This window comes from Triturus cristatus, chromosome 1_1 (genome assembly GCF_964204655.1).
Source record: "Triturus cristatus chromosome 1_1, aTriCri1.1, whole genome shotgun sequence".
NCBI lineage: Eukaryota > Metazoa > Chordata > Amphibia > Caudata > Salamandridae > Triturus > Triturus cristatus.
Window position 1 is genome coordinate 40,884,335 of NC_140579.1, and position 22,510 is coordinate 40,906,844.

The 22,510-nt window shown below is 49.6% G+C and overlaps 1 protein-coding gene across 1 annotated transcript in view; it reads right to left on the reverse strand.

Moving 5' to 3' along the window:
- The window catches only part of LOC146869302 (E3 ubiquitin-protein ligase TRIM39-like), a 102,007-nt gene that overhangs the window by 73,915 nt on the left and 5,582 nt on the right, over positions 1–22,510 (reverse strand). The window contains exons 2-3 of the mRNA XM_085647111.1: positions 16,038–16,133; positions 5,246–5,476 (exon numbers count right to left, since the gene is read on the reverse strand). Coding sequence (XP_085503237.1) covers positions 5,246–5,476; positions 16,038–16,133 — 327 coding nt within the window. The remainder of the gene's footprint in view (positions 1–5,245; positions 5,477–16,037; positions 16,134–22,510) is intronic.

The window sequence follows — 22,510 nt, forward strand, 5'->3', positions numbered from 1 at the left end:
GCACGTTACAGAAGATCGCCCTACATTTACAGATATCAAGAAAAAATTATACTTGCGAATACAGTCAGCCATATAAGTCTTTGATGACTTGCGGGGTCGCAGAGAGGAACAGCGCGACACTGCTCTTAAGAGTCCGATTCGTGCGTGGCCTCTTCCGACGAGGAGGGCCGAGTCGTCACCTCCAGACTGTTCGTGAGGGCGGCCGCCGCCACCAGCGCCCCGGCCTTGGTCTGCTCCATCTGCTGCTTCGTGATGTACTGCCTCGCAGGCGTTCTGTCCGTTCTTCGCCGTCTTTTCCCCGGTGAGGTCACCTTGCTGTTCCCGCTCTTTGCCGATGCCTTTGAGTCAGTCGGTGCAGTACTCTTCAGTTCCATTACTTCCAACCAGTCTTCCACATCGCCTGGGCTTTCAAAAAAGTAGGATTTTTGTTCTTGTATGATCTTTAGTCGCGTCGGGAAAAGCAGTGCATACTTCAGGCCCAGTTCTCTGAGCTGTTTCTTGACTGCCAAGAAGGAGCGCTGCCTCTGTACCAGCATCGTATAGTCCGGATATAGTGAGATCTTCGTGTTTTCAAAAGTTATCGGAGTTAATTCGCGGGCTTTCTGAAGCAGGAGGTCTCTGTCCCGATAATTCAGCAATTTTACTATTAGCGGTTGAGGTGGAGCGGCCGGTTTTGGGCGCCCCATGGGTATCCTGTGCGCGCGCTCTATGCAATATTGCGTAGAAAGTCCTTCGTTGGCGACATGGTCCTGGAACCATTGTTCCATATATATTGACGCGTAGCTCCCTTCACTTTTTTCCGGCAGTCCAATGACTCGTATGTTGTTCCTTCGGGCTCTTCCCTCCGCATCCTCCACACGATCCAACAGGGTGGTTACTTGTTCCTGCAGTCGTAGAACCTTGGTTTCATTCTGAGCCTGCCGTGGTACGACATCTTCCAGCGTCGTAGTGTGCATCTTCACCTTATCCGCCAACTTAGTGTGGTCCGCTCGGAGCAACCCAAGGCCAGCAGACAGTGTCCCTATTTGTAGCTCTAGTGCCTTCCTGGAGTCGCGCACTTCTTGAAAAATGAGATCCAGTTTATCCACTGGGCCGGACGTCGCTGACGACGCCGCACACCCTGGTCCGGACTTGCCCCCGGTAGGGTCCGCCGTGTCCGGGACGCAATCTTGTCCGCCCTGGTCAGGTTGTCGTACTCCCTTGCGCCCCATCCTGCAGGCCAGTGCAGCAATAAGTGACGTGGATAACCGCTTCCCGCTTTGTGGCGCGCGTCCTCAGGTCACACTATCCGGCGTGTCTGCTAGTGTTTCCCACTGTCGCATGGGTACGGTGTCCCCTCATCCGAACTGTGCCCTAATGCAGTCAATGGTGGTGGTTGACGCCGTCTTCTCCACAGCGGCCCGCCCAGAGCACCGGCACGACAGCGTCACCCTGCTTACACCGCGGTTGCTGGGAAGGGAGCGGACGCCCAGAGCATGCGGTGGGCCTCACGTCTTGCAACCTCTCCCAGTTTGTGACACATCGCCCTCTCACAATCCATTCACGTCACCTTGGTTGTGGTGCTTGCATGTTACGAACAGAGATCTCTCCAGGCGCTTTTGTGTGCTTTCCACCTCGCCGCCACAGGCATCTCATGATCTCCCCCTTCCTTCTGTCGCCTCCTGCGCCGCCATTTCCAAATTATCGCCCAGTTATTCCCTGCTACACCGCTTCTCCCACAGTCCACCTCCGTCAGGCCGGCGCTTCACAAACTCACCCGGCCGGCGCAGCGTCCCGCCTCTCCGCTTCTCAGCAGGGCACCACTGCGTTTCGCATCAGGCCTGTGAGGCGGTAGGCCGCACGCAGCCTCGGTCTCAATTAGTTGCTGGTCCCGCCCGTCTGGTGTCGTGCAATTCACCAGTCATGGCAGCCGCCACCTCCGTTCCCTCCGGGCTCCACTCGTGTGCTCATGCGCTTTAGGCTGCACGGCCGCTCGCCAGGTTTCCCGTAGCGTATTGGCTTCTTCGTGCGTAGGCCGTCACCACGATGCAGCTCTCCGGGTGCGGCTGCCTTTTCCTCCGCCCGGCCTTCGGGGACCAATTCACCGTCGTTCACGGCTCTCTTGCGGCGTTGGTCGCACCGGGTCCTCCCGCCCGCTACCGCAACCTTTCCCGGTCTCACAGGAGGCTGCCCTGCGTCCACTGGCGGGTATTATGCAGGATATCGGCGGCCCAGGTCCGGAGCTCGGTTACGATGCGGCCGCCATGCTTGGCTGCCGGCCACGCCCCAACACAGCCACCTTTACTGATCAATGGAAACATGCAGAGGTCAGACCCCCTCCTCAAGATACCCTCCGCCGACCCTAGAGAACTCAAGAACTACCACCCCATCTCTCTGCTCCCCTTCCCAGCCAAAGTCCCTGAGAAGGGGATCAATCATCAACTCACCGAGCAACTGGAGAGCAACAATCTGCTGGACACCTCCCAAACTGGCTTCCACACCAACCACAGCACCAAGACTGTCCTGATCACCACCACCGATGACAGTAGGTCCCTCCTCAACCGTGGGGAGACAGCGGCCATGATCCTCTCGACCTCTCAGCAGCGTTCGACACCGTATCTCACCACACCCTCATCAAAAGAATCCACCACATCCGGATCCAGGGAGACGCCCTCAAATGGATCACATCCTTCCTCACAGGATGCACCCAAAAGATCTGCCAACCACCCTCTGCTACGGAACTCAAGAGCATCATTTGCGGCGTCCTTCAAGGCTGCTCAATCAGACCCACCCTGTTCAACACGTACATGACGCCTTTGGCCGACATCGTCAGAACCCACGGCCTCAACTTCATATCCTACACAAATGATGCCCAGCTCATCCTCTCGCTCACAGAAAACCTTTCCACCACCAGGACGAACTCCCACAACTGCATGACAAGCGTCACCGACTGGATGAAGACCATCTGCCTGAAGCTCAACATGGATAAGACGGAAGTGCCAATTTTCTGGGAATAACACCTCCCTGTGGAACGACACCTGATGGCCCTCCTAACTTAGGGGTCCATTAGGATTGTTGCAGGGATTCTGCTTATGCACAGAACTATGCGCAGGAGACCAGGACCTCAGAGAATTGTGGTGTACCAGAAAACTCCCCTCAGAACCCAGAACCCCTTATCCGACTAGCTTAGTGTCCCATTCGTTAGCCTAGATCTAGCTAGGCGGTCCCAATGTATAGACAAACCAGAACAAGCGACTTAGATATTTCTCAGGAGTGGTGGGAATCCGAAATACCTGTTCGTATCAATTTGTTAGTCCACAACAGAATAATACAGACACGGTAAAGTTTAAAGAGTTTATTTTATAAACCTCGCGTCCTTAGATGCAGTACTTTGGCTAACACTAGCAGACTAAAAGTACAGATCAGAACCATAAGCATTGTTACAATACCATACAAAATGAAAGGAGCAATCATACTAATAATGACAGTGGTATATAGCCACACTCCTTTCCCTAAAATCTAATACATTATTATTAGACTATTAGAAGGTCTCTTAGGTTAACAGGGGGGACCCCATACCGTATAGATCAGCTTAGTAGAATCACATCAAAGGATCAGCTAGCTCTCTCATGCATCAGCTCTTCTGTTCGAATGTGTGCAAACCCAAACTGTTCTGCAATATTAAAGACGCTTGTCCTTCAGATATTGGCAGCTGCATGTATGATATGTCTAAGAAGTGGTACGATCAATCTAATCACAACACTCTGTACCTTCTAGTGACCCAGACTCGTTCTTTACATGATGTACAGACCAAGGGCACATTTCACGGTTAAGAATGTGAAACAACAGTTTGTTATCCTGTAAGGCAAAGTCGAGTCAGCATTTCTAAAATGAACAACACATAACAACAGTGTCGTGTGCAGCGCAGCAGAAACGACAAGCTGGCTTGCTAACAACTATCTCGTTTATGCTAACTTAGTGTTGTAAATACAGGATAACGGGCGGATCGCCACCGCCGGTATGGTGGTGGCGATCCGCCCGCCAAAAACCTCCGCCCGCTACAAATTTACCCCTGCCACATTACCATGGCGGCGGGACCCTGGCGGACGGGAAGACCGTCCGCCAGTAGGCAATCCGCCCGATTGCCTACCGGGCGGAAAAGCATTTTATATGGTGGCGGTGTCTGGTAGACACCGCCATCCATATTATTATGCAGGCGGGAACCCGTTGCCACCACGGATAGGTGGGTGGTTTTTGCCATTGGGTGCCCATAGCGGGCCCCCAGGGATCCTGGGGGGTGGGGGTGCACATGGGGGGTACCTATGGTACCCCCCTGCAGTTCCATGCACAACATGCCTTCTTGGCATTGTGGCGGGCGGTGCTGAGAGCACCACCCGCCGCAATGTCAAGTATGCAGGATGCGCCCGCCAGTGTGGCGGGTGCATCCTAATGTGTGCAACGGGACCCCCGCACCGATGGCGGGTGGTCCCATTCTCCAAGAGGATGGCGGGCTGACAAAGTCCGCCCGCCATCCTAATGACCCTCTTAGATGCACACCCACACCGACAGACCACACACGAATCCTCAGCATCACTCTGGACAGCAAACTCACCATGAAAGACCAGATCAATGCAGTCTCCTCCGTCTGATTCCTCACCCTCCACCTGCTCCAAAAGATCTTCAGATGGCTCCCCATCAACACCAGGTAAGCTGTCACTCAAGTTCAAGTCACCAGCTGGCTGGGCTACGACAACACGTACTATGCAGGACTCATCATCCAACTCCTGAGACTCCAGACGATACAGAACTTACATGCCAGACTCATCCTGGACCTTCCCGGGAGGAACCACACCCCCCCACCCACCTCAGGAACCTTCACTGGCTCCCCATCCAGAAAAGATGCCAATTCAAGATGTTGACATACGCCTATAAGGACATCCACAACCAAGGGCCAGCATACATCAACGAACGCCTGAACCTCCACCAACCCTCCAGACACCTGCCCTTCACCTCCCTCGCTCACACTTTCCACATCCGCCGAAGCAACAGTGGAGGACGTTCCTTCTCCTACCTCACTGCAAAGTCCTGGAACGACCTCCCCCTGCACCTCCGAACATCATCCTCTCTCCCTGAATTCAGAAAAGGAATCGAGACCTGGCTTTTCAACTGATGCCAGCAAGAGCCCAGCGCCTGGATACCCTCACGGGTGATTAGCCGTGCTCTACAAATCCAAGTAGATTGATTGATTGATTGATTGATATCTCACCTTCAGGAGTTCCCATGCTGGCTCCTCACACTTCTTTTCTATTACTGTTATCAGGGCGTTGAGAGAGGTGATTTGATTGGACAGTTTGGTGATATTTGCATTTTCTACCATGGTCATTTTCTTCTCCATCTCCTCCAGTTTTTCACAAAGTGTTTGCTCATGTTCTTTCAGGAGTTGCCGCAGTTTTTCAAACCCAGATTCAATGTTATTCTTCTCAGTTGTTAACATGTCCTGTCGTAAGCAAAGACACAAAAGCTGGTTAGATATTAAAAAGCTTCCTACAAGCCGTCCCTAGAGAAGGAGTTCAGGGGGAGGGTTGAGGGGTTAATAGCTACTTTCAAAATTCAGAACCCTAGCGTGCCCTCCCCCTTTCCTCAGACACATCACAAACTGTGGGGAGGTCAGAATTTGTGCAGCTGCAGAGAAGCTAGATCCATGATGAAAGTGCAAGGAAGCGAACCCGCCACAGGCAGAAACAGTCAAAGACCCAGACACAGGCTGAGTGGAGACTGGCTGAAGTCAAGTGTGAGTGGATATTATCGGCACAATAGAATGTAAATGGGAGGGGCGGGAAGTTTGAGCCCCTGGGATGAAAGAGAGGATGTAGGTGGTGTGCAGGCTGCCCCTGTCCTGCCAGGGCTCTGGATGTGTTCACTCAGAAGGAGACACAGAGGGTGTGCCCTACTAAGGCTCTCATACAGAGTGAGGAGGAATCCCTGGTGTGGTTATTTCACATTCAGAATCATAAAAAACTGATGTGTATTCTGTTATTGAATAGAAAACTACCATGGGAACATGGGAACAGTCCAGCCCGAACTGCCAAGCCATGCCTTCCCTGGACCGGAAACAAGCTTCCTAGGACCGGTTTCTGGCATGTCAGCCGTCTTCAGCCAGGCTTGCTTGAATCCAGTGGCAAAGTGAGCAAGGGACTCACGTCTGAGCATACCCTGCCAACTTATGGCGAACAAAGCGGTACAAAAGGGGGTGGTGAGGCACAGGGTCAGACTGATTTGCATATGGCCATGTCTGAACTGGGGTGGCAGAGTGGGCTAAAGAACGGTGATGGATCAAACCCAGATCTGTTGACTGGGTGTGAGTGTTTGATTGGTTCTGATGCTCCGTCCATCACCACCCCCTTTTGTACCGCTTTGTTCGCCATAGGTTGGCAGGGTATGCTCAGACGTGAGTCCCTTGCTCACTTTGCCACTGGATTCAAGCAAGCCTGGCTGAAGACGGCTGAAATGCCAGAAACCGGTCCTAGGAAGCTTGTTTCCGGTCCAGGGAAGGCATGGCTTGGCAGTTCGGGCTGGACTGTTCCCATGAGGCACAGGGTCAGACTGATTTGCATATGGCCATGTCTGAACTGGGGTGGCAGAGTGGGCTAAAGAACGGTGATGGATCAAACCCAGATCTGTTGACTGGGTGTGAGTGTTTGATTGGTTCTGATGCTCCGTCCATCACCACCCCCTTTTGTACCGCTTTGTTCGCCATAGGTTGGCAGGGTATGCTCAGACGTGAGTCCCTTGCTCACTTTGCCACTGGATTCAAGCAAGCCTGGCTGAAGACGGCTGAAATGCCAGAAACCGGTCCTAGGAAGCTTGTTTCCGGTCCAGGGAAGGCATGGCTTGGCAGTTCGGGCTGGACTGTTCCCATGAGGCACAGGGTCAGACTGATTTGCATATGGCCATGTCTGAACTGGGGTGGCAGAGTGGGCTAAAGAACGGTGATGGATCAAACCCAGATCTGTTGACTGGGTGTGAGTGTTTGATTGGTTCTGATGCTCCGTCCATCACCACCCCCTTTTGTACCGCTTTGTTCGCCATAGGTTGGCAGGGTATGCTCGGACGTGAGTCCCTTGCTCACTTTGCCACTGGATTCAAGCAAGCCTGGCTGAAGACGGCTGAAATGCCAGAAACCGGTCCTAGGAAGCTTGTTTCCGGTCCAGGGAAGGCATGGCTTGGCAGTTCGGGCTGGACTGTTCCCATGAGGCACAGGGTCAGACTGATTTGCATATGGCCAGGTCTGAACTGGGGTGGCAGAGTGGGCTAAAGAACGGTGATGGATCAAACCCAGATCTGTTGACTGGGTGTGAGTGTTTGATTGGTTCTGATGCTCCGTCCATCACCACCCCCTTTTGTACCGCTTTGTTCGCCATAGGTTGGCAGGGTATGCTCAGACGTTAGTCCCTTGCTCACATTGCCACTGGATTCAAGCAAGCCTGGCTGAAGACGGCTGAAATGCCAGAAACCGGTCCTAGGAAGCTTGTTTCCGGTCCAGGGAAGGCATGGCTTGGCAGTTCGGGCTGGACTGTTCCCATGAGGCACAGGGTCAGACTGATTTGCATATGGCCATGTCTGAACTGGGATGCAGAGTGGGCTAAAGAACGGTGATGGATCAAACCCAGATCTGTTGACTGGGTGTGAGTGTTTGATTGGTTCTGATGCTCCGTCCATCACCACCCCCTTTTGTACCGCTTAATTAACACATTGGCAAGGGTTTTGGATGGGAGCAGGGAGATTTGATGATTGTTTTTTAACCAGAATGGTGCAGGAATCTGAAATAAGTCTACCAGCTTTTATTAAAACAGTGAAACTACCCAAAAAGTCTAGATACAAGCTTCTTCAGGGGTTCAGAGGACCATTGTACGCTCTTAGTAAATTTTATCAGGCCATTTTTGATACTTCATTTTGGCACCTCCGTCAGAGCAGGTTTTTAGGGTTTTCGCTATCAGATCAGGAGATGAAGTTTTGGAATTCAATAGGTTTTAAAGAATGTGGAGATTTTCCTGTATGGGGTAAATGTATCTCTTGGGAGGAGATTCTTTCCAGATGTGGGGGACAGTGTAACCGGTTCTTTTCAAGTTTTGGACGGATAGTCAACTTCGTGGTAGCAAATATTTGGGGGGACAGCCAAGGTATACAGAGACAGGGCGTACATCTTTACGAGCAGCACATTTTTAAAGAAATTCGTTCTTATCTCGTTGGATGGCATATTATACTCCAGTAACCCTTCATAAAATAGACCCATTAGTCCATGATAACTGTTTCCGCTGTCATCAGCAAGGGACAAGAAATTGGCTCCACACATTTTTCAAGTGCTCGAAATTAGAAGATGTTTGGTAGTAATTATTTGAGGTATGTCAGACTTTACACAAAATATTCCCAGAAGCAAGCTTAGTATTATTCGGGGGCTCCAAGGAGAGCCAGCTGCTTAATAAGGGAAGCAGGATTTTTCTCTGCATTGCATAGACAATTGCACGATCCTTTATTCTGCAGTTCAAGGCTTGAAGCCAAAGATGACACGCACTATGGAATTTGAATAATTAAAAAGAAAAGGCAGAGGGTTGCGCCGCTGTAATGGGTCACAAGTATATGGGTGGAAGATTGCACTCCTGTGGTGTGTCACTATTATACAGGTGGAGGGTTGTGTTGCTTTGCTGTGCCAATAGTAATAGAGTTAGAGGGTTGTGTTCCTCTTATGTGTCACTACTATTCAGGTAGAGGATTGTGCTCCTGTGATGTCTCACTACCATTCAGGTAGAGGGTTGTGCTAATGTGATGTCTCACTAGTATAGAGGTGGAGGGTTGTGCTCCTGTATGTGTCACTAGTATACAGGTAGAGGATTGTGCTTCTGTGCTGTCCCTAGTTTACAGTTAGAAAGCTGTTCTTCTATGATGTCTCATTAGTATTGCTACTATAAGGGTAGAGGTTTGTGCTCCTGTGCTATGTCGCTAATATAGTGAGGGTTGTGCTTGTGTGCTGTGCCACTAATATAAAGGTAGAGGGTTGTGCTCCTGTATGTGTCACTAGTATACAGGTGGAGGGTTGTGTTCTTGTGCTATGCCACTAGTATACAGGTGGAGGATTTGCTCCTGTCATGTGTCACTAGTATACATGTAGATGGTTGTGCTCTTGTGCTCCTCCTATGCTCTGTCACTGGTATACAGGTAGAGTGTTGTGCTTCTATGATGTGTCACTTGTATACAGGTAGAGGGTTCTGCTCCTGTGCTGTGCACTAGTATACAGGTAGTGTCAATGAAGTAGTCTTAATTAAATTTCGGAAGAAACACAGATCAGTCATAGTCTCTAAGGAAACAACACGTTTGCATTAATTGTTTTAGAGATATTTAAAGGTGTGCACCATGACAAATCTAATATGCAGCCTATTTTGCTAAGTTTTTCATATTATTGGCATATATGTTGCATACAGATTTGTAATGGTAAAAATGTATGTTGTTAAATTGAGAGACTTATACCTCATCACCACCATGATTTATTAACATTTTGTGAGTTTGATGTAATGCAGGCACCTTTAGCCCGCTCAAGACGAATGAAAGGTATTTTGTGACATCGGCGGGGGGCATATCAATTATATGCTTCACTGTTGATTTAAAGGAATCAACTTTCATAGTCAATTTTGAATTCAGAGTCCTCAACAAAAACAGTTCCAAAGCCTTAGATGACGGATCTGCTTTCCCTGTCTCCTCAATGAGTACAATAAAGTAGGACTCAAATTACCATGCTTTCGGGATCATCTTGACCAAGGACCAGAGTGCTTTGTACGGTACTCGGAACGCTGTGTGACCAGGGCTGGTGTCTGCTAGATGAGTACAGTAAAGAAGGACCCAAATCACCCGCTTTCGAGATCATCTTGACCAAGGACGGAAGTGTTCTGTACGGTACTCGGATCGCTGTGTGACCAGGGCCGGTGTCTGCAAAATGAATATAGTAAATAAGGACCCAAATCACCCGCTTTTGAGATCATCTTGACCAAGGACGGGAGTGCTTTGTACAGTACTCGGATCGCTGTGTGACCAGGGCTGGTGTCTGCAAGACGAGTACAATAAAGAAGGACCCAAATCACCCGCTTTCGATATCATCTTGACCAAGGACGGGAGTGCTCTGTACGGTACTTGGATCACTGTGTGACCAGGGCTGTTGTCTGCCAGACGAGTACAATAAAGTAGGACCCAAAGCACCACGCTTTTGAGATCATCTTGACCAAAGATGGGAGTGCTTTGTACGGCACTCGGATCGCTGTGTGACCAGGGCTGTTGTCTGCCAGACAAGTACAATAAAGAAGGACCCAAATCACCCGCTTTCGAGATCATCTTAACCAAGGACGGGAGTGCTCTGTACGGTACTCGGATCACTTTGTGACCAGGGCTGGTGTCTGCAAGATGAGTACAGTAAAGAAGGACCCAAATCACCCGCTTTCGAGATCTTCTTGACCAAGGACCGGAGTGCTCTTTACGGTACTCGGATCGCTGTGTGACCAAGGCTGGTGTCTGCTAGATGAGTACAGTAAAGAAGGACCCAAATCACCCGCTTTCGAGATCATCTTGACCAAGGACAGGAGTGCTTTGTACGGTACTTGGATCGCTGTGTGACCAGGGCTGGTGTCTGCTAGATGAGTACAGTAAAGAAGGACTCAAATCACCCGCTTTTGTGATCATCTTGACCAAGGACGGGAGTGCTCAGTACGGTACTCGGATCGCTGTGTGACCAGGGCTGGAGTCTGCAAGATGAGTACAGTAAAGAAGGACCCAAATCACCCACTTTCGAGATCATCTTGACCAAGGACAGGAGTGCTCTGTACGGTACTCGGATTGCTGTGTGACCAGGGCTGGTGTCTGCAAGATGAGTGCAGTAAAGAAGGACCCAAATCACCCGCTTTCAAGATCATGTTGACCAAGGACGGGAGTGCTTTGTACACTACACGGATGGCTGTGTGACCAGGGCTGGTGTCTGCAAGATGAGTACAGTAAAGAAGGACCCAAATCACCCGCTTTTGAGATCATCTTGACCAAGGACAGGAGTGCTTTGTATGGTACTCGGATCGCTGTGTGACCAGAGCTGGTGTCTGCATAACAGACCGTCTCCCGGAGCTGAGGGAAAAGCACCTGAAGTCGGCATCACTTTCAGGAAGAGCTGAGGACCTGCCTAGCACCCAGGATCCTGTATCACTTTCAGGAAGAGCTGAGGACCTGCCTAGCACCCAGGAGCCTGCATCACTTTCAGGAAGGGCTGAGGGCCTGCCTAGCACCTAGGAGCCTGCATCACTTTCAGGAAGAGCTGAGGAGCTGCCTAGCAGCTAGGAGACTGCATTACTTTCAGGAAGAGCTGAGGACCAGCCTAGCACCTAGGAGCCTGCATCACTTTCAGGAAGAGCTGAGGACATGCCTAGCAGCTAGGAGACTGCATTACTTTCAGGAGAGCTGAGGACCTACCTAGCACCTAGGAGCCTGCATCACTTTCAGAAAGAGCTGAGGACCTGCCTAGCACCTAGGAGCCTGCATCACTTTCAGGAACAGCTGAGGACCTGCCTAGCACCTAGGAGCCTGCATCACTTTCAGGAAGCGCTGAGGACCTGCCTAGCACCTAGGAGCCTGCATCACTTTCAGGAGAGCTGATGATCTGCCTAGCACCTAGGAGCCTGCATCACTTTCAGGAAACGCTGAGGATATGTCTAGCACCTAGGAGCCTGCATCACTTTCAGGTAGAGCTGGGGACCTGCCTAGCACCTAGGAGCCTGCATCACTTTCAGAAAGAGCTGAGGACCTGCCTAGCACCCAGGAGCCTGCATCACTTTCAGGAAGAGCTGAAGACCTACCTAGCACCTAGGAGCCTGCATCACTTTCAGGAAGAGCTGAAGACCTACCTAGCACCCAGGAGTCTGCATCACTTTCAGGAGAGCTGAGGACCTGCCTAGCACTTAGGAGCCTGCATCACTTTCAGAAAGAGCTGAGGACCTGCCTAGCACCCAGGAGCCTGCATCACGTTCAGGAAGAGCTGAAGACCTACCTAGCACCTAGGAGCCTGCATCACTTTCAGGAAGAGCTGAGGACCTGCCTAGCACCTAGGAGACTGCATTACTTTCAGGAGAGCTGAAGACCTACCTAGCACCTAGGAGCCTGCATCACTTTCAGGAAGAGCTGAGGACCTGCCTAGCACCCAGGAGCCTGCATCACTTTCAGGAAGAGCTGAAGACCTACCTAGCACCTAGGTGCCTGCATCACTTTCAGGAAGAGCTGAGGACCTGCCTAGCAGCTAGGAGACTGCATTACTTTCAGGAGAGCTGAAGACCTACCTAGCACCTAGGAGCCTGCATCACTTTCAGGAAGAGCTGAGGACCTGCCTAACACCTAGGAGCCTGCATCACTTTCAGGAGAGCTGAGGACCTGCCTAGCAGCTAGGAGACTGCATTACTTTCAGGAGAGCTGAAGACCTACCTAGCACCTAGGAGCCTGCATCACTTTCAGGAAGAGCTGAAGACCTACCTAGCACCTAGGAGCCTGCATCACTTTCAGGAAGAGCTGAGGACCTGCCTAGCACCTAGGAGCCTGCATCACTTTCAGGAGAGCTGAGGACCTACCTAGCAGCTAGGAGACTGCATTACTTTCAGGAGAGCTGAGGACCTACCTAGCACCTAGGAGCCTGCATCACTTTCAGAAAGAGCTGAGGACCTGCCTAGCACCTAGGAGCCTGCATCACTTTCAGAAAGTGCTGAGGACCTGCCTAGCACCTAGGAGCCTGCATCACTTTCAGGAAGAGCTGAGGACCTGCCTAGCAACCAGGAGTCTGCATCACTTTCAGGAGAGCTGAGGACCTGCCTAGCACCTAGGAGCCTGCATCACTTTCAGGAAGAGCTGGGGACCTGCCTAGCACCTAGGAGCCTGCATCACTTTCAGGAAGAGCTGAGGACCTACCTAGCACCTAGGAGCCTGCATCACTTTCAGGGAGAGCTGAGGACCTGCCTAGCACCCAGGAGCCTGCATCACTTTCAGAAAGTGCTGTGGACCTGCCTAGCACCTAGGAGCCTGCATCACTTTCAGGAAGAGCTGAGGACCTGCCTAGCACCTAGGAGCCTGCATCACTTTCAGGAAGAGCTGAGGACCTACCTAGCACCTAGGAGCCTGCATCACTTTCAGGGAGAGCTGAGGACCTGCCTAGCACCTAGGAGCCTGCATCACTTTCAGGGAGAGCTGAGGACCTGCCTAGCACCTAGGAGCCTGCCTGGTGAGAAAGGTAAGGAGGGCGTGACGTGCTGAAAGAGTACTGCCTGTCAAGGAGAGAAGCCCAGCATATCCTTGGCATGAGAAACATCCACAGAAAGCAGAGTCATTCAAGTGAGAATCACCACTGGGTCGTACGATGCCCTGATAAGTGCCTGCTGCTGCCTGATATCACACCTGCCTAAGAAGAACCACCAGCAACATTGATGGAAAGAACTGATCCGGCCTGGGAAGCTGCAACTGCCAATGATGACCATCCGCTGAATACTAGACCCTGAGGCTGCAACTGCTATGAGCGAGTATCTGTGTGCAACGGGCCTAAGAGGCCACAGCGACAAAGACGAGTGTCGTCGTGTAGGTCTGCTGAACTGATTATCGCCAGCAGTCCTTGTCCCAAATGAGGCTTCCCTAACGATCCGCATAGCTGACTCCGCTTATACAGAAATGGGCACTATGAGCACGCCCCCGCAGAGTAGGTATAGCAGGGCAGAGAAATCTGCAGCGGAGCAATATAATTTTTGCCCGTGTGAACTCTTTGAGGCAAAAGCCATTGAACTGATCTACGCAGCAGCCAGTGGAGTGACCCAGAGCGAACTGAGTCTGTGCTTGAATAAAGCCTATGCCCATATGACATCAACCAATCAAACAGGATTTATAGAGCGCGGCTAATCACCTACGAGTGTATCCGGGCACTGAGAACATACAGGAGACCACAGACATTAAAAATTTTGCAGAGGGAGAAGGGCACCAGAGGGGGTACAGTGCTTTTTGGGGGATTGTACATTGCAACCCTGCAACTGTACCTTTATTGAACTGTGTGGTGTTTCCCTTTATTTGTGCTTAAAGGACTTTAGTTCTTAAGAACAGGGCTAGACATAACATTATTGTGTCTGTTGTTTGACTGTTGAGTTCTGAATGCCTGTCCTGCCCTCTGCCTCCGTGAGAAGCCTTTGACTGCTCGACCTCGCTATCCTGGGAGTCAAGGGCAGAGAGGGATGTCCCTGACCCAGTGTCGAGCCATAGTAGGACAGACTTCAGGACACCAGAGGCAAATGACCTCAGTAGTACACATTTACAGATGAATATCTCCAGACTGTGTATAAACAAACCCAGCAGATTCACTCTCGCATAGGCACACCCATACATCCACATATTCACAAAGAGATGCCTAGGTAATCTCATTGGTGTAAAACTCCAGACCTGTGCACACACAAGCTCACAGACGTACACACATAGAGACTGATGTATAACTCCAGACCTATGCACACACAAGCTCACAGATGCACACTCTTACAGACTGATGTATAACTCCAGACCTGTGCACACACAGCTCACAGACGCACACACATACAGACTGATGTATAACTCCAGACCTATGCACACACAAGCTCACAGATGCACACACATACAGACTGATGTATAACTCCAGACCTATGCACACACAAGCTCACAGACGCACACATATACAGACTGATGTATAACTCCAGACCTAAAGCAAACACAAGCTCACACACTAACAGACTGATGTATAACTCCAGACCTATACACACACACAAGCTCAGACGCACACACATACAGACTGATGTATAACTCCAATCCTATGCACACACAAGCTCACAGATGCACACACATACAGACTGATGTATAACTCCAGACCTATGCACACACACAAGCTCACAGACGCACACACATACAGACTGATGTATAACTCCAGACCTATACACACACACACAAGCTCACAGACGCACACACATACGGACTGATGTATAACTCCAGTCCTATGCACACAAGCTCACAGACGCACACACATACAGACTGATGTATGACTCCAGACCTATGCACACACAAGCTCACAGACGCACACACAGACAGGCTGATGTATAACTCCAGACCTATGCACACACACAAGCTCACAGACGCACACACATACGGACTGATGTATAACTCCAGTCCTATGCACACAAGCTCACAGACGCACACACATACAGACTGATGTATGACTCCAGACCTATGCACACACAAGCTCACAGACACACACACATACATACAGACTGATGTATAACTCCAGACCTATGCACACACAAGCTCACAGACGCACACACATACAGATGCCATTTTTTTGCCCACTCACAAATACCACCAGATTATGCGATAAGCAAACCCCTAGACCAGTATTCACATATGCAAGTACAAACCCACAGCCAATAAATCCAGACTGAAGCATAGTCAACCCTCAAACACACATGTACAGATATGAGCACATGCATCTGGATACTCTATGGCTCAACATATATACATGCATACGAAGACACACAGAAACATTCGTTGATGCCCACAAAAACACAGAGATGAGTAGACATGCATACACTCCCATGAATAACTCCAGGGCCATCCATACATGAATACATAATTAAACACATGCCCCTAAGCATGAATATGCACGCACACACATACGCATGTGTGCACAAACACACACACTGGTATTTACTCACAGCCAGCGAATGCGATATTTGTGCACACACACACTATCACACACCAGTATGTAAGTACTAACTTAAGGTCAGAAGAGTAATTCTTGTTTTTATTTATTTTAGGACAAGCCCTTGGCTGATTTCAGTCCCAATATCCAAGCACAGTGACTGCGGTCAGTATATTTATTTGGTGTGGATCATGACCCAGTCTGTAGGGCGACTCATCAGCCTCTGTGTGTCCTTACAAAGACATGGCATAGACATATACAGACACACAGAGACACAGCACTCACTGCAGCCACTCACCCTCATGGTTTTATATTGTTCCTCTTCCTTGACTTTAGACTCCTGAATATTTTTTTCCTCTTTCTTCAGAAGACGCCGCCACTCTTGAAGTTTTACCTGCAGGGATGAGATTGCAAGAAATAAGTGTATATTTGTAGAGTGTGCTCTTACTCACAAAAAAGAGTCACCACAGTATCTGCCACACCTGCCCAGACTGTATATACCAATCCTACTTTAATAGTGTAAGTACCAGCCACACATATGCAGATTGTAAGTACCAGTCGCACATATCAGGGTTGTGAGCACCAGCGCCAGTGTCACAGACAAGGACACAGACAACGGCGTCACTTCTTTGGTCCTGTTCTTGCCTAGAAAGACACTGTGCTCACTTTGAGCCTAACTGCATGGAAAGATTTAGACTTGGCACTAATTTAAAAAACAAACTTTGTCCTAGAGACATCATGACATATTTTAGAACAACACACAACCATGTGAAAATATCTAATCTAACACATTTTTATAAATGCAATAACCATGTGTGCAGCCCATATACCAAGAATAAACAGGAAGCATTTTGAGACTAAAAGAATGGAAAAAGGTAAATTATATGTGCATTTCTTGATTGATGTTCATTAATGCACACTGTGCAGTGACACAACCTAGTTTCAACCTCCAGCCTGGTTCACACCCTCCTTCAGGCACACCCTGGGCGTCCTCATCCCTAAAATTAGATGCTTCCATACATAGATCACACACTCAAACCAGGACGCGGGAGGTTTGCAGTCACACACCGGACACTCTGACCCTCCATATTAGGAATTCTACAAGACCCACCTCTTTCAAGCTCCTCTCCTGCTATTGACCTCTAGCAATCTCCAAAACAGCATCCTCAGTATACACTAACGGCCTCCATTCAACGCAGCCACCACACATTCTTCGAAGACTTCCACCGCCAACACAAGATACATGAAGGACGCCTTCTACACACTTCTAAAGACACTGGAAATGAAACAACTCATCAATAACCCAACACAAAGGCAACACACCAGGCCTCATTCTATCAGCATCTCCCAATATCTGCGGCTAGACACCTATAGCCTTTGACTGGACTGACCACCTTTCTATCCTCAACTGGACCGACCACCTCTCCGTCCTCAACTGGACAGACCACCTTTCCATCCTCAACTGGACAGACCACCTTCCCATCCCTTTCACCAATGCTTATACTACACCAGAGAATCAAGGACAATCGAAAATAAGAATAATCACCTTCCACTCCATCAGACTTCCTTCTGTAATACATTCAATTACTTGCTAGACACTTCAGACCACCACAGATGTCAGAGCGTAACGAAAACAATCACGCCATACGAAAACAGTGCAATGCCATCAAACAAATCAGATCAACATTATCACCACTTCCACACTCCCTCTGCTTCCAACCATCCCCCATTGCCACGCCACCCAATGGATCTTCTTCAATCCAGTCTCACGCATGGATCTCCCCAATATCCTAAACTCTAGTCTAAGAAATCTCTGATGAAGACGAGACCCTTCCTTCATCCATCATCAAATTGCTTCAAGGAGAGGCCCTTAAGCCCTTCTACTACACTGTCAACATCTCCCTTAGCCATAGGACACTTTCAAGCACTGTTCAGAGACTTCAGATCTTTCTACTGCCAAAGAAACCATCCCTGGGCCCAGCCGACTTCACAAACTTCTGGGCCCTTTAAGCACCTTCCATTCATAGGGAAGATCAACAAGAAAGCAGTTGCCATACTCTACAGCAGCACTTCCGCAAGGCTAATACTCTACAGGACGACCAATCTGTCTTCAGATCATGTAGCTGCACTTAGACAGCCACACTCCAAGCAGACAACAACACCCTCCTTCTCAACAACAAGAAAAACTCCTGACATCATGGTCCTGTTCCTGGATCTCTCTGCAGCCTTCGACACAGACGATCATCCAGCTTTGATCGACACCCTGAAACAACAAGCAGGATTTTCAGACCCGGTCTTGAAATGGTTCAAATCCAACCTCACCAGCTGGCACCAGTTCATGCAAATAGGTTCAGCAAGATCACAGAAAATCCCCGTCTCCAGCAAAGTACCTCAGAGCCCCATCCTTTCTCTCTTCATCTTTAACCTCTACATGGGATCTCTGGGATCCATCCTTACAGACAGCAGCGTCAATATCCATCAGTCTGCAGATGATACACAACGCTACATAAAATACATGGGATCTCTGGGATCCATCCTTACAGACAGCAGCATCAGGATCCATCAGTCTGCAGATGATACTCAACGCTACATAAAATACATGGGATCTCTGGGATCCATCCTTACAGACAGCAGCGTCAAGATCCATCAGTCTGCAGATGATACTCAACACTACATAAAATACATGGGATCTCTGGGATCCATCCTTACAGACAGCAGCATCAGGATCCATCAGTCTGCAGATGATACTCAACGCTACATAAAATACATGGGATCTCTGGGATCCATCCTTACAGACAGCAGCATCAGGATCCATCAGTCTGCAGATGATACTCAACGCTACATAAAATACATGGGATCTCTGGGATCCATCCTTACAGACAGCAGCATCAAGATCCATCAGTCTGCAGATGATACTCAACGCTCCATAAAATACATGGGATCTCTGGGATCCATCCTTACAGACAGCAGCATCAGGATCCATCAGTCTGCAGATGATACTCAACGCTACAAAAAATACATGGGATCTCTGGGATCCATCCTTACAGACAGCAGCATCAGGATCCATCAGTCTGCAGATGATACTCAACGCTACATAAAATAAATGGGATCTCTGGGATCCATCCTTACAGACAGCAGCATCAGGATCCATCAGTCTGCAGATGATACTCAACGCTACATAAAATACATGGGATCTCTGGGATCCATCCTTACAGACAGCAGCATCAGGATCCATCAGTCTGCAGATGATACTCAACACTACATAAAATACATGGGATCTCTGGGATCCATCCTTACAGACAGCAGCATCAGGATCCATCAGTCTGCAGATGATACTCAACGCTACATAAAATACATGGGATCTCTGGGATCCATCCTTACAGACAGCAGCATCAAGATCCATCAGTCTGCAGATGATCTTCAACGCTACATAAAATACATGGGATCTCTGGGATCCATCCTTACAGACAGCAGCATCAGGATCCATCAGTCTGCAGATGATACTCAACGCTACATAAAATACATGGGATCTCTGGGATCCATCCTTACAGACAGCAGCATCAGGATCCATCAGTCTGCAGATGATACTCAACGCTACAAAAAATACATGGGATCTCTGGGATCCATCCTTACAGACAGCAGCATCAGGATCCATCAGTCTGCAGATGATACTCAATGCTACATAAAATACATGGGATCTCGGTCCTAGGATGCGTGTTTCCGGTCCAGGGAGGACCTGGCTTGGCAGTTCGGGATGGACTGTTCCCATGAAGCACAGGATCAAAACTGATTTGCATATAGCCAGGTCTAAACTGTGGTGGCATGGTGAGCAAAAGAATGATGGATTTAACCCAGATCTCTTGACTGGGGGGCATTCCGTCCATCAATTATGTGTCTTTTGCTGAACCTCTCAGCGGCCCACAGCACACAGACTGCACTGGCTGCAGTCCCTGCTTCCATCCGCCGTTCTTTGGATGTGGGCGCCCCTGCTATGCTTGTGCTGCTGGACCCCTAGCAGACTGCATGAGATCGGTGTGAGAGGTGCTGTCCTTCAGTGGTCGGCTGACTTTTTAAATAATTATACAGTCTTATGCACACGTGAATTTATACAAGCAATTTCTGAAATTAGTCTTCAAATAAGAAGTTCATTTTTGTTCCATGTTTACTCTTTATTTTTTCTTGCCCACTGCCAACTCGTGTTTCGTCATTTTGAGCATCTCGCCCAACTACTTCGTCAGGGCTCGAAATAAAACAGAAAGTCCCCATTATACATATACCACACATTTGTCATACAATCTTAATAATCCTCACCCTGTGACATAATGTGCATTTTTCTTATGTCCAAATGGAAAGTGACCATGTAGTGGAAACCCGTGCTTCAATGCCATGTCAAAATTAATATGAGTGGCTACATCTCACAGCCATTGGCAATCATTGAAAAACATTTTCTAAAATGGAATTCAAATGTGTATTCATCATACACAGATAATCTTGTGCCAAATTTACCTCCAGCAACCAAAATTCCCCTTAAATTATTAGACTTTTTAGATGGCCGGACTCAAATAATCACCCTGGGTCCATTTAAATCTCGTCTGGTTCCATCCCCAAAGGAGGACCGAGGGGCTCATCACTGAGCCCGACGCTGTTTAACATCTATGTCGCTCCTTTGGCTCAGATCGTTAAAGCCTCTGCTTTTGAAGACATTTCTTATACCCACCATACCCAGGTGATCATCTCCCTGGGACTCGACATTGACGGAGCCATACGCCGATTTCGACATTGTATGAGAATTATGGCCGCGCGGATGTCTAAGAACTGTCTTCAGTTGAACAGCGAGAAGACGCAGGTCCTGCTGTTTGGCAAAGCCCAGCATCTCTGGTCTCCTGACCGGTGGCCTCCTGAACTGGGGTCAGTCCCCTGCCCAAGACAATCTGTCAGAAACCTGATTAAAATAGACCAGGAATTGGCTATGAAAAGCCACAGAGCTACTGCAAGATGAACAACCTACAGGTGGTGCACAGTACGGCTGCCTGTTTGGTTTGTAGCCTCCCGTCAGGCTCTCCTTCTGTCTCCATCCTCAGAGCCCTCCACTGGCTTCCGATCAGAAAGCACATTGTCTTTAAAAGAAGCTGCCTTACCCACAAAGCTTTGATGGGCAAATCTCCTCTGTATCTGAAAGGCGAATAGCGTTATCATTGTCCTGCTCGCACACTCAGAACCATCGAGAAGGCAATCCAACCATTCTTCGCAATCGTGCCTCAAGATATGGGGGCAGAGCGTTCTCCTACACTGCACGCGGGCATGGAATCAGCTTTCACTCTATCGCTGCTGCTGCTCGGATTTTGCTAAATTACAAAAATTGTTGGAAACCTGACTGTTTCAGTTATTAGGTGCAAGTTATGTGCAGGCCGAGTGCCAAGATGCAGCTCCAGGTGTGATTCATTGAGCTTTATTAAATGAATGTAACATAACATACACCCCCTCGACTGATGAACCTTCTCTTGACCTTGTCCCATGCAGGTGCCAGCCCCATGCAGGGTCTGTGAGACAGAACAGACAACCAAAGAAATGATCACAGTCTGTGACAGGCACAGGAAGAGTGAAGGCCCAACCCCAGGCAGGGTCTGTGACAGAGAGTAGAGGAACACAGCGAGAGAGCAGGTGCCGGCCCCATGCAGGGTCTGTGAGAGAGAACAGACAACCAAAGACGTGATCACAGTCTGTGACAGGAAGAGTGCCGGCCCCAACCCTACGCAGGGCCTGTGAGAGAGAAAAGAGAGCCACAGCGAGAGAGCAGGTGCTGGCCCCATGCAGGGTCTGTGAGACAGAACAGACAACCAAAGAAATGATCACAGTCTGTGACAGGCACAGGAAGAGTGAAGGCCCAACCCCAGGCAGGGTCTGTGACAGAGAGTAGAGGAACACAGCGAGAGAGCAGGTGCCGGCCCCATGCAGGGTCTGTGAGAGAGAACAGACAACCAAAGACGTGATCACAGTCTGTGACAGGAAGAGTGCCGGCCCCAACCCTACGCAGGGCCTGTGAGAGAGAAAAGAGAGCCACAGCGAGAGAGCAGGTGCTGGCCCCATGGAGGGTCTGTGAGACAGAACAGACATACAAAGACGTGATCACAGTCTGTGACAGGCACATGAAGAGTGCAGGCCCCAACCCCATGCAGGGCCTGTGAGAGAGAAAAGAGAGCCACAGCGAGAGAGCAGGTGCTGGCCCCATGCAGGGTCTGTGAGACAGAACAGACAACCAAAGAAATTATCACAGTCTGTGACAGGCACAGGAAGAGTGCAGGCCCCAACCCCAAGCAGGGCCTGTGACAGAGAATAGAGGAACACAGTGAGAGAGCAGGTGCCGGCCCCATGCAGGGTCTGTGAGAGAGAACAGACAACCAAAGACGTGATCACAGTCTGTGACAGGAAGAGTGCCGGCCCCAACCCTACGCAGGGCCTGTGAGAGAGAAAAGAGAGCCACAGCGAGAGAGCAGGTGCTGGCCCCATGCAGGGTCTGTGAGACAGAACAGACATACAAAGACGTGATCACAGTCTGTGACAGGCACATGAAGAGTGCAGGCCCCAACCCCATGCAGGGCCTGTGAGAGAGAAAAGAGAGCCACAGCGAGAGAGCAGGTGCTGGCCCCATGCAGGGTCTGTGAGACAGAACAGACAACCAAAGAAATTATCACAGTCTGTGACAGGCACAGGAAGAGTGCAGGCCCCAACCCCAAGCAGGGCCTGTGACAGAGAATAGAGGAACACAGTGAG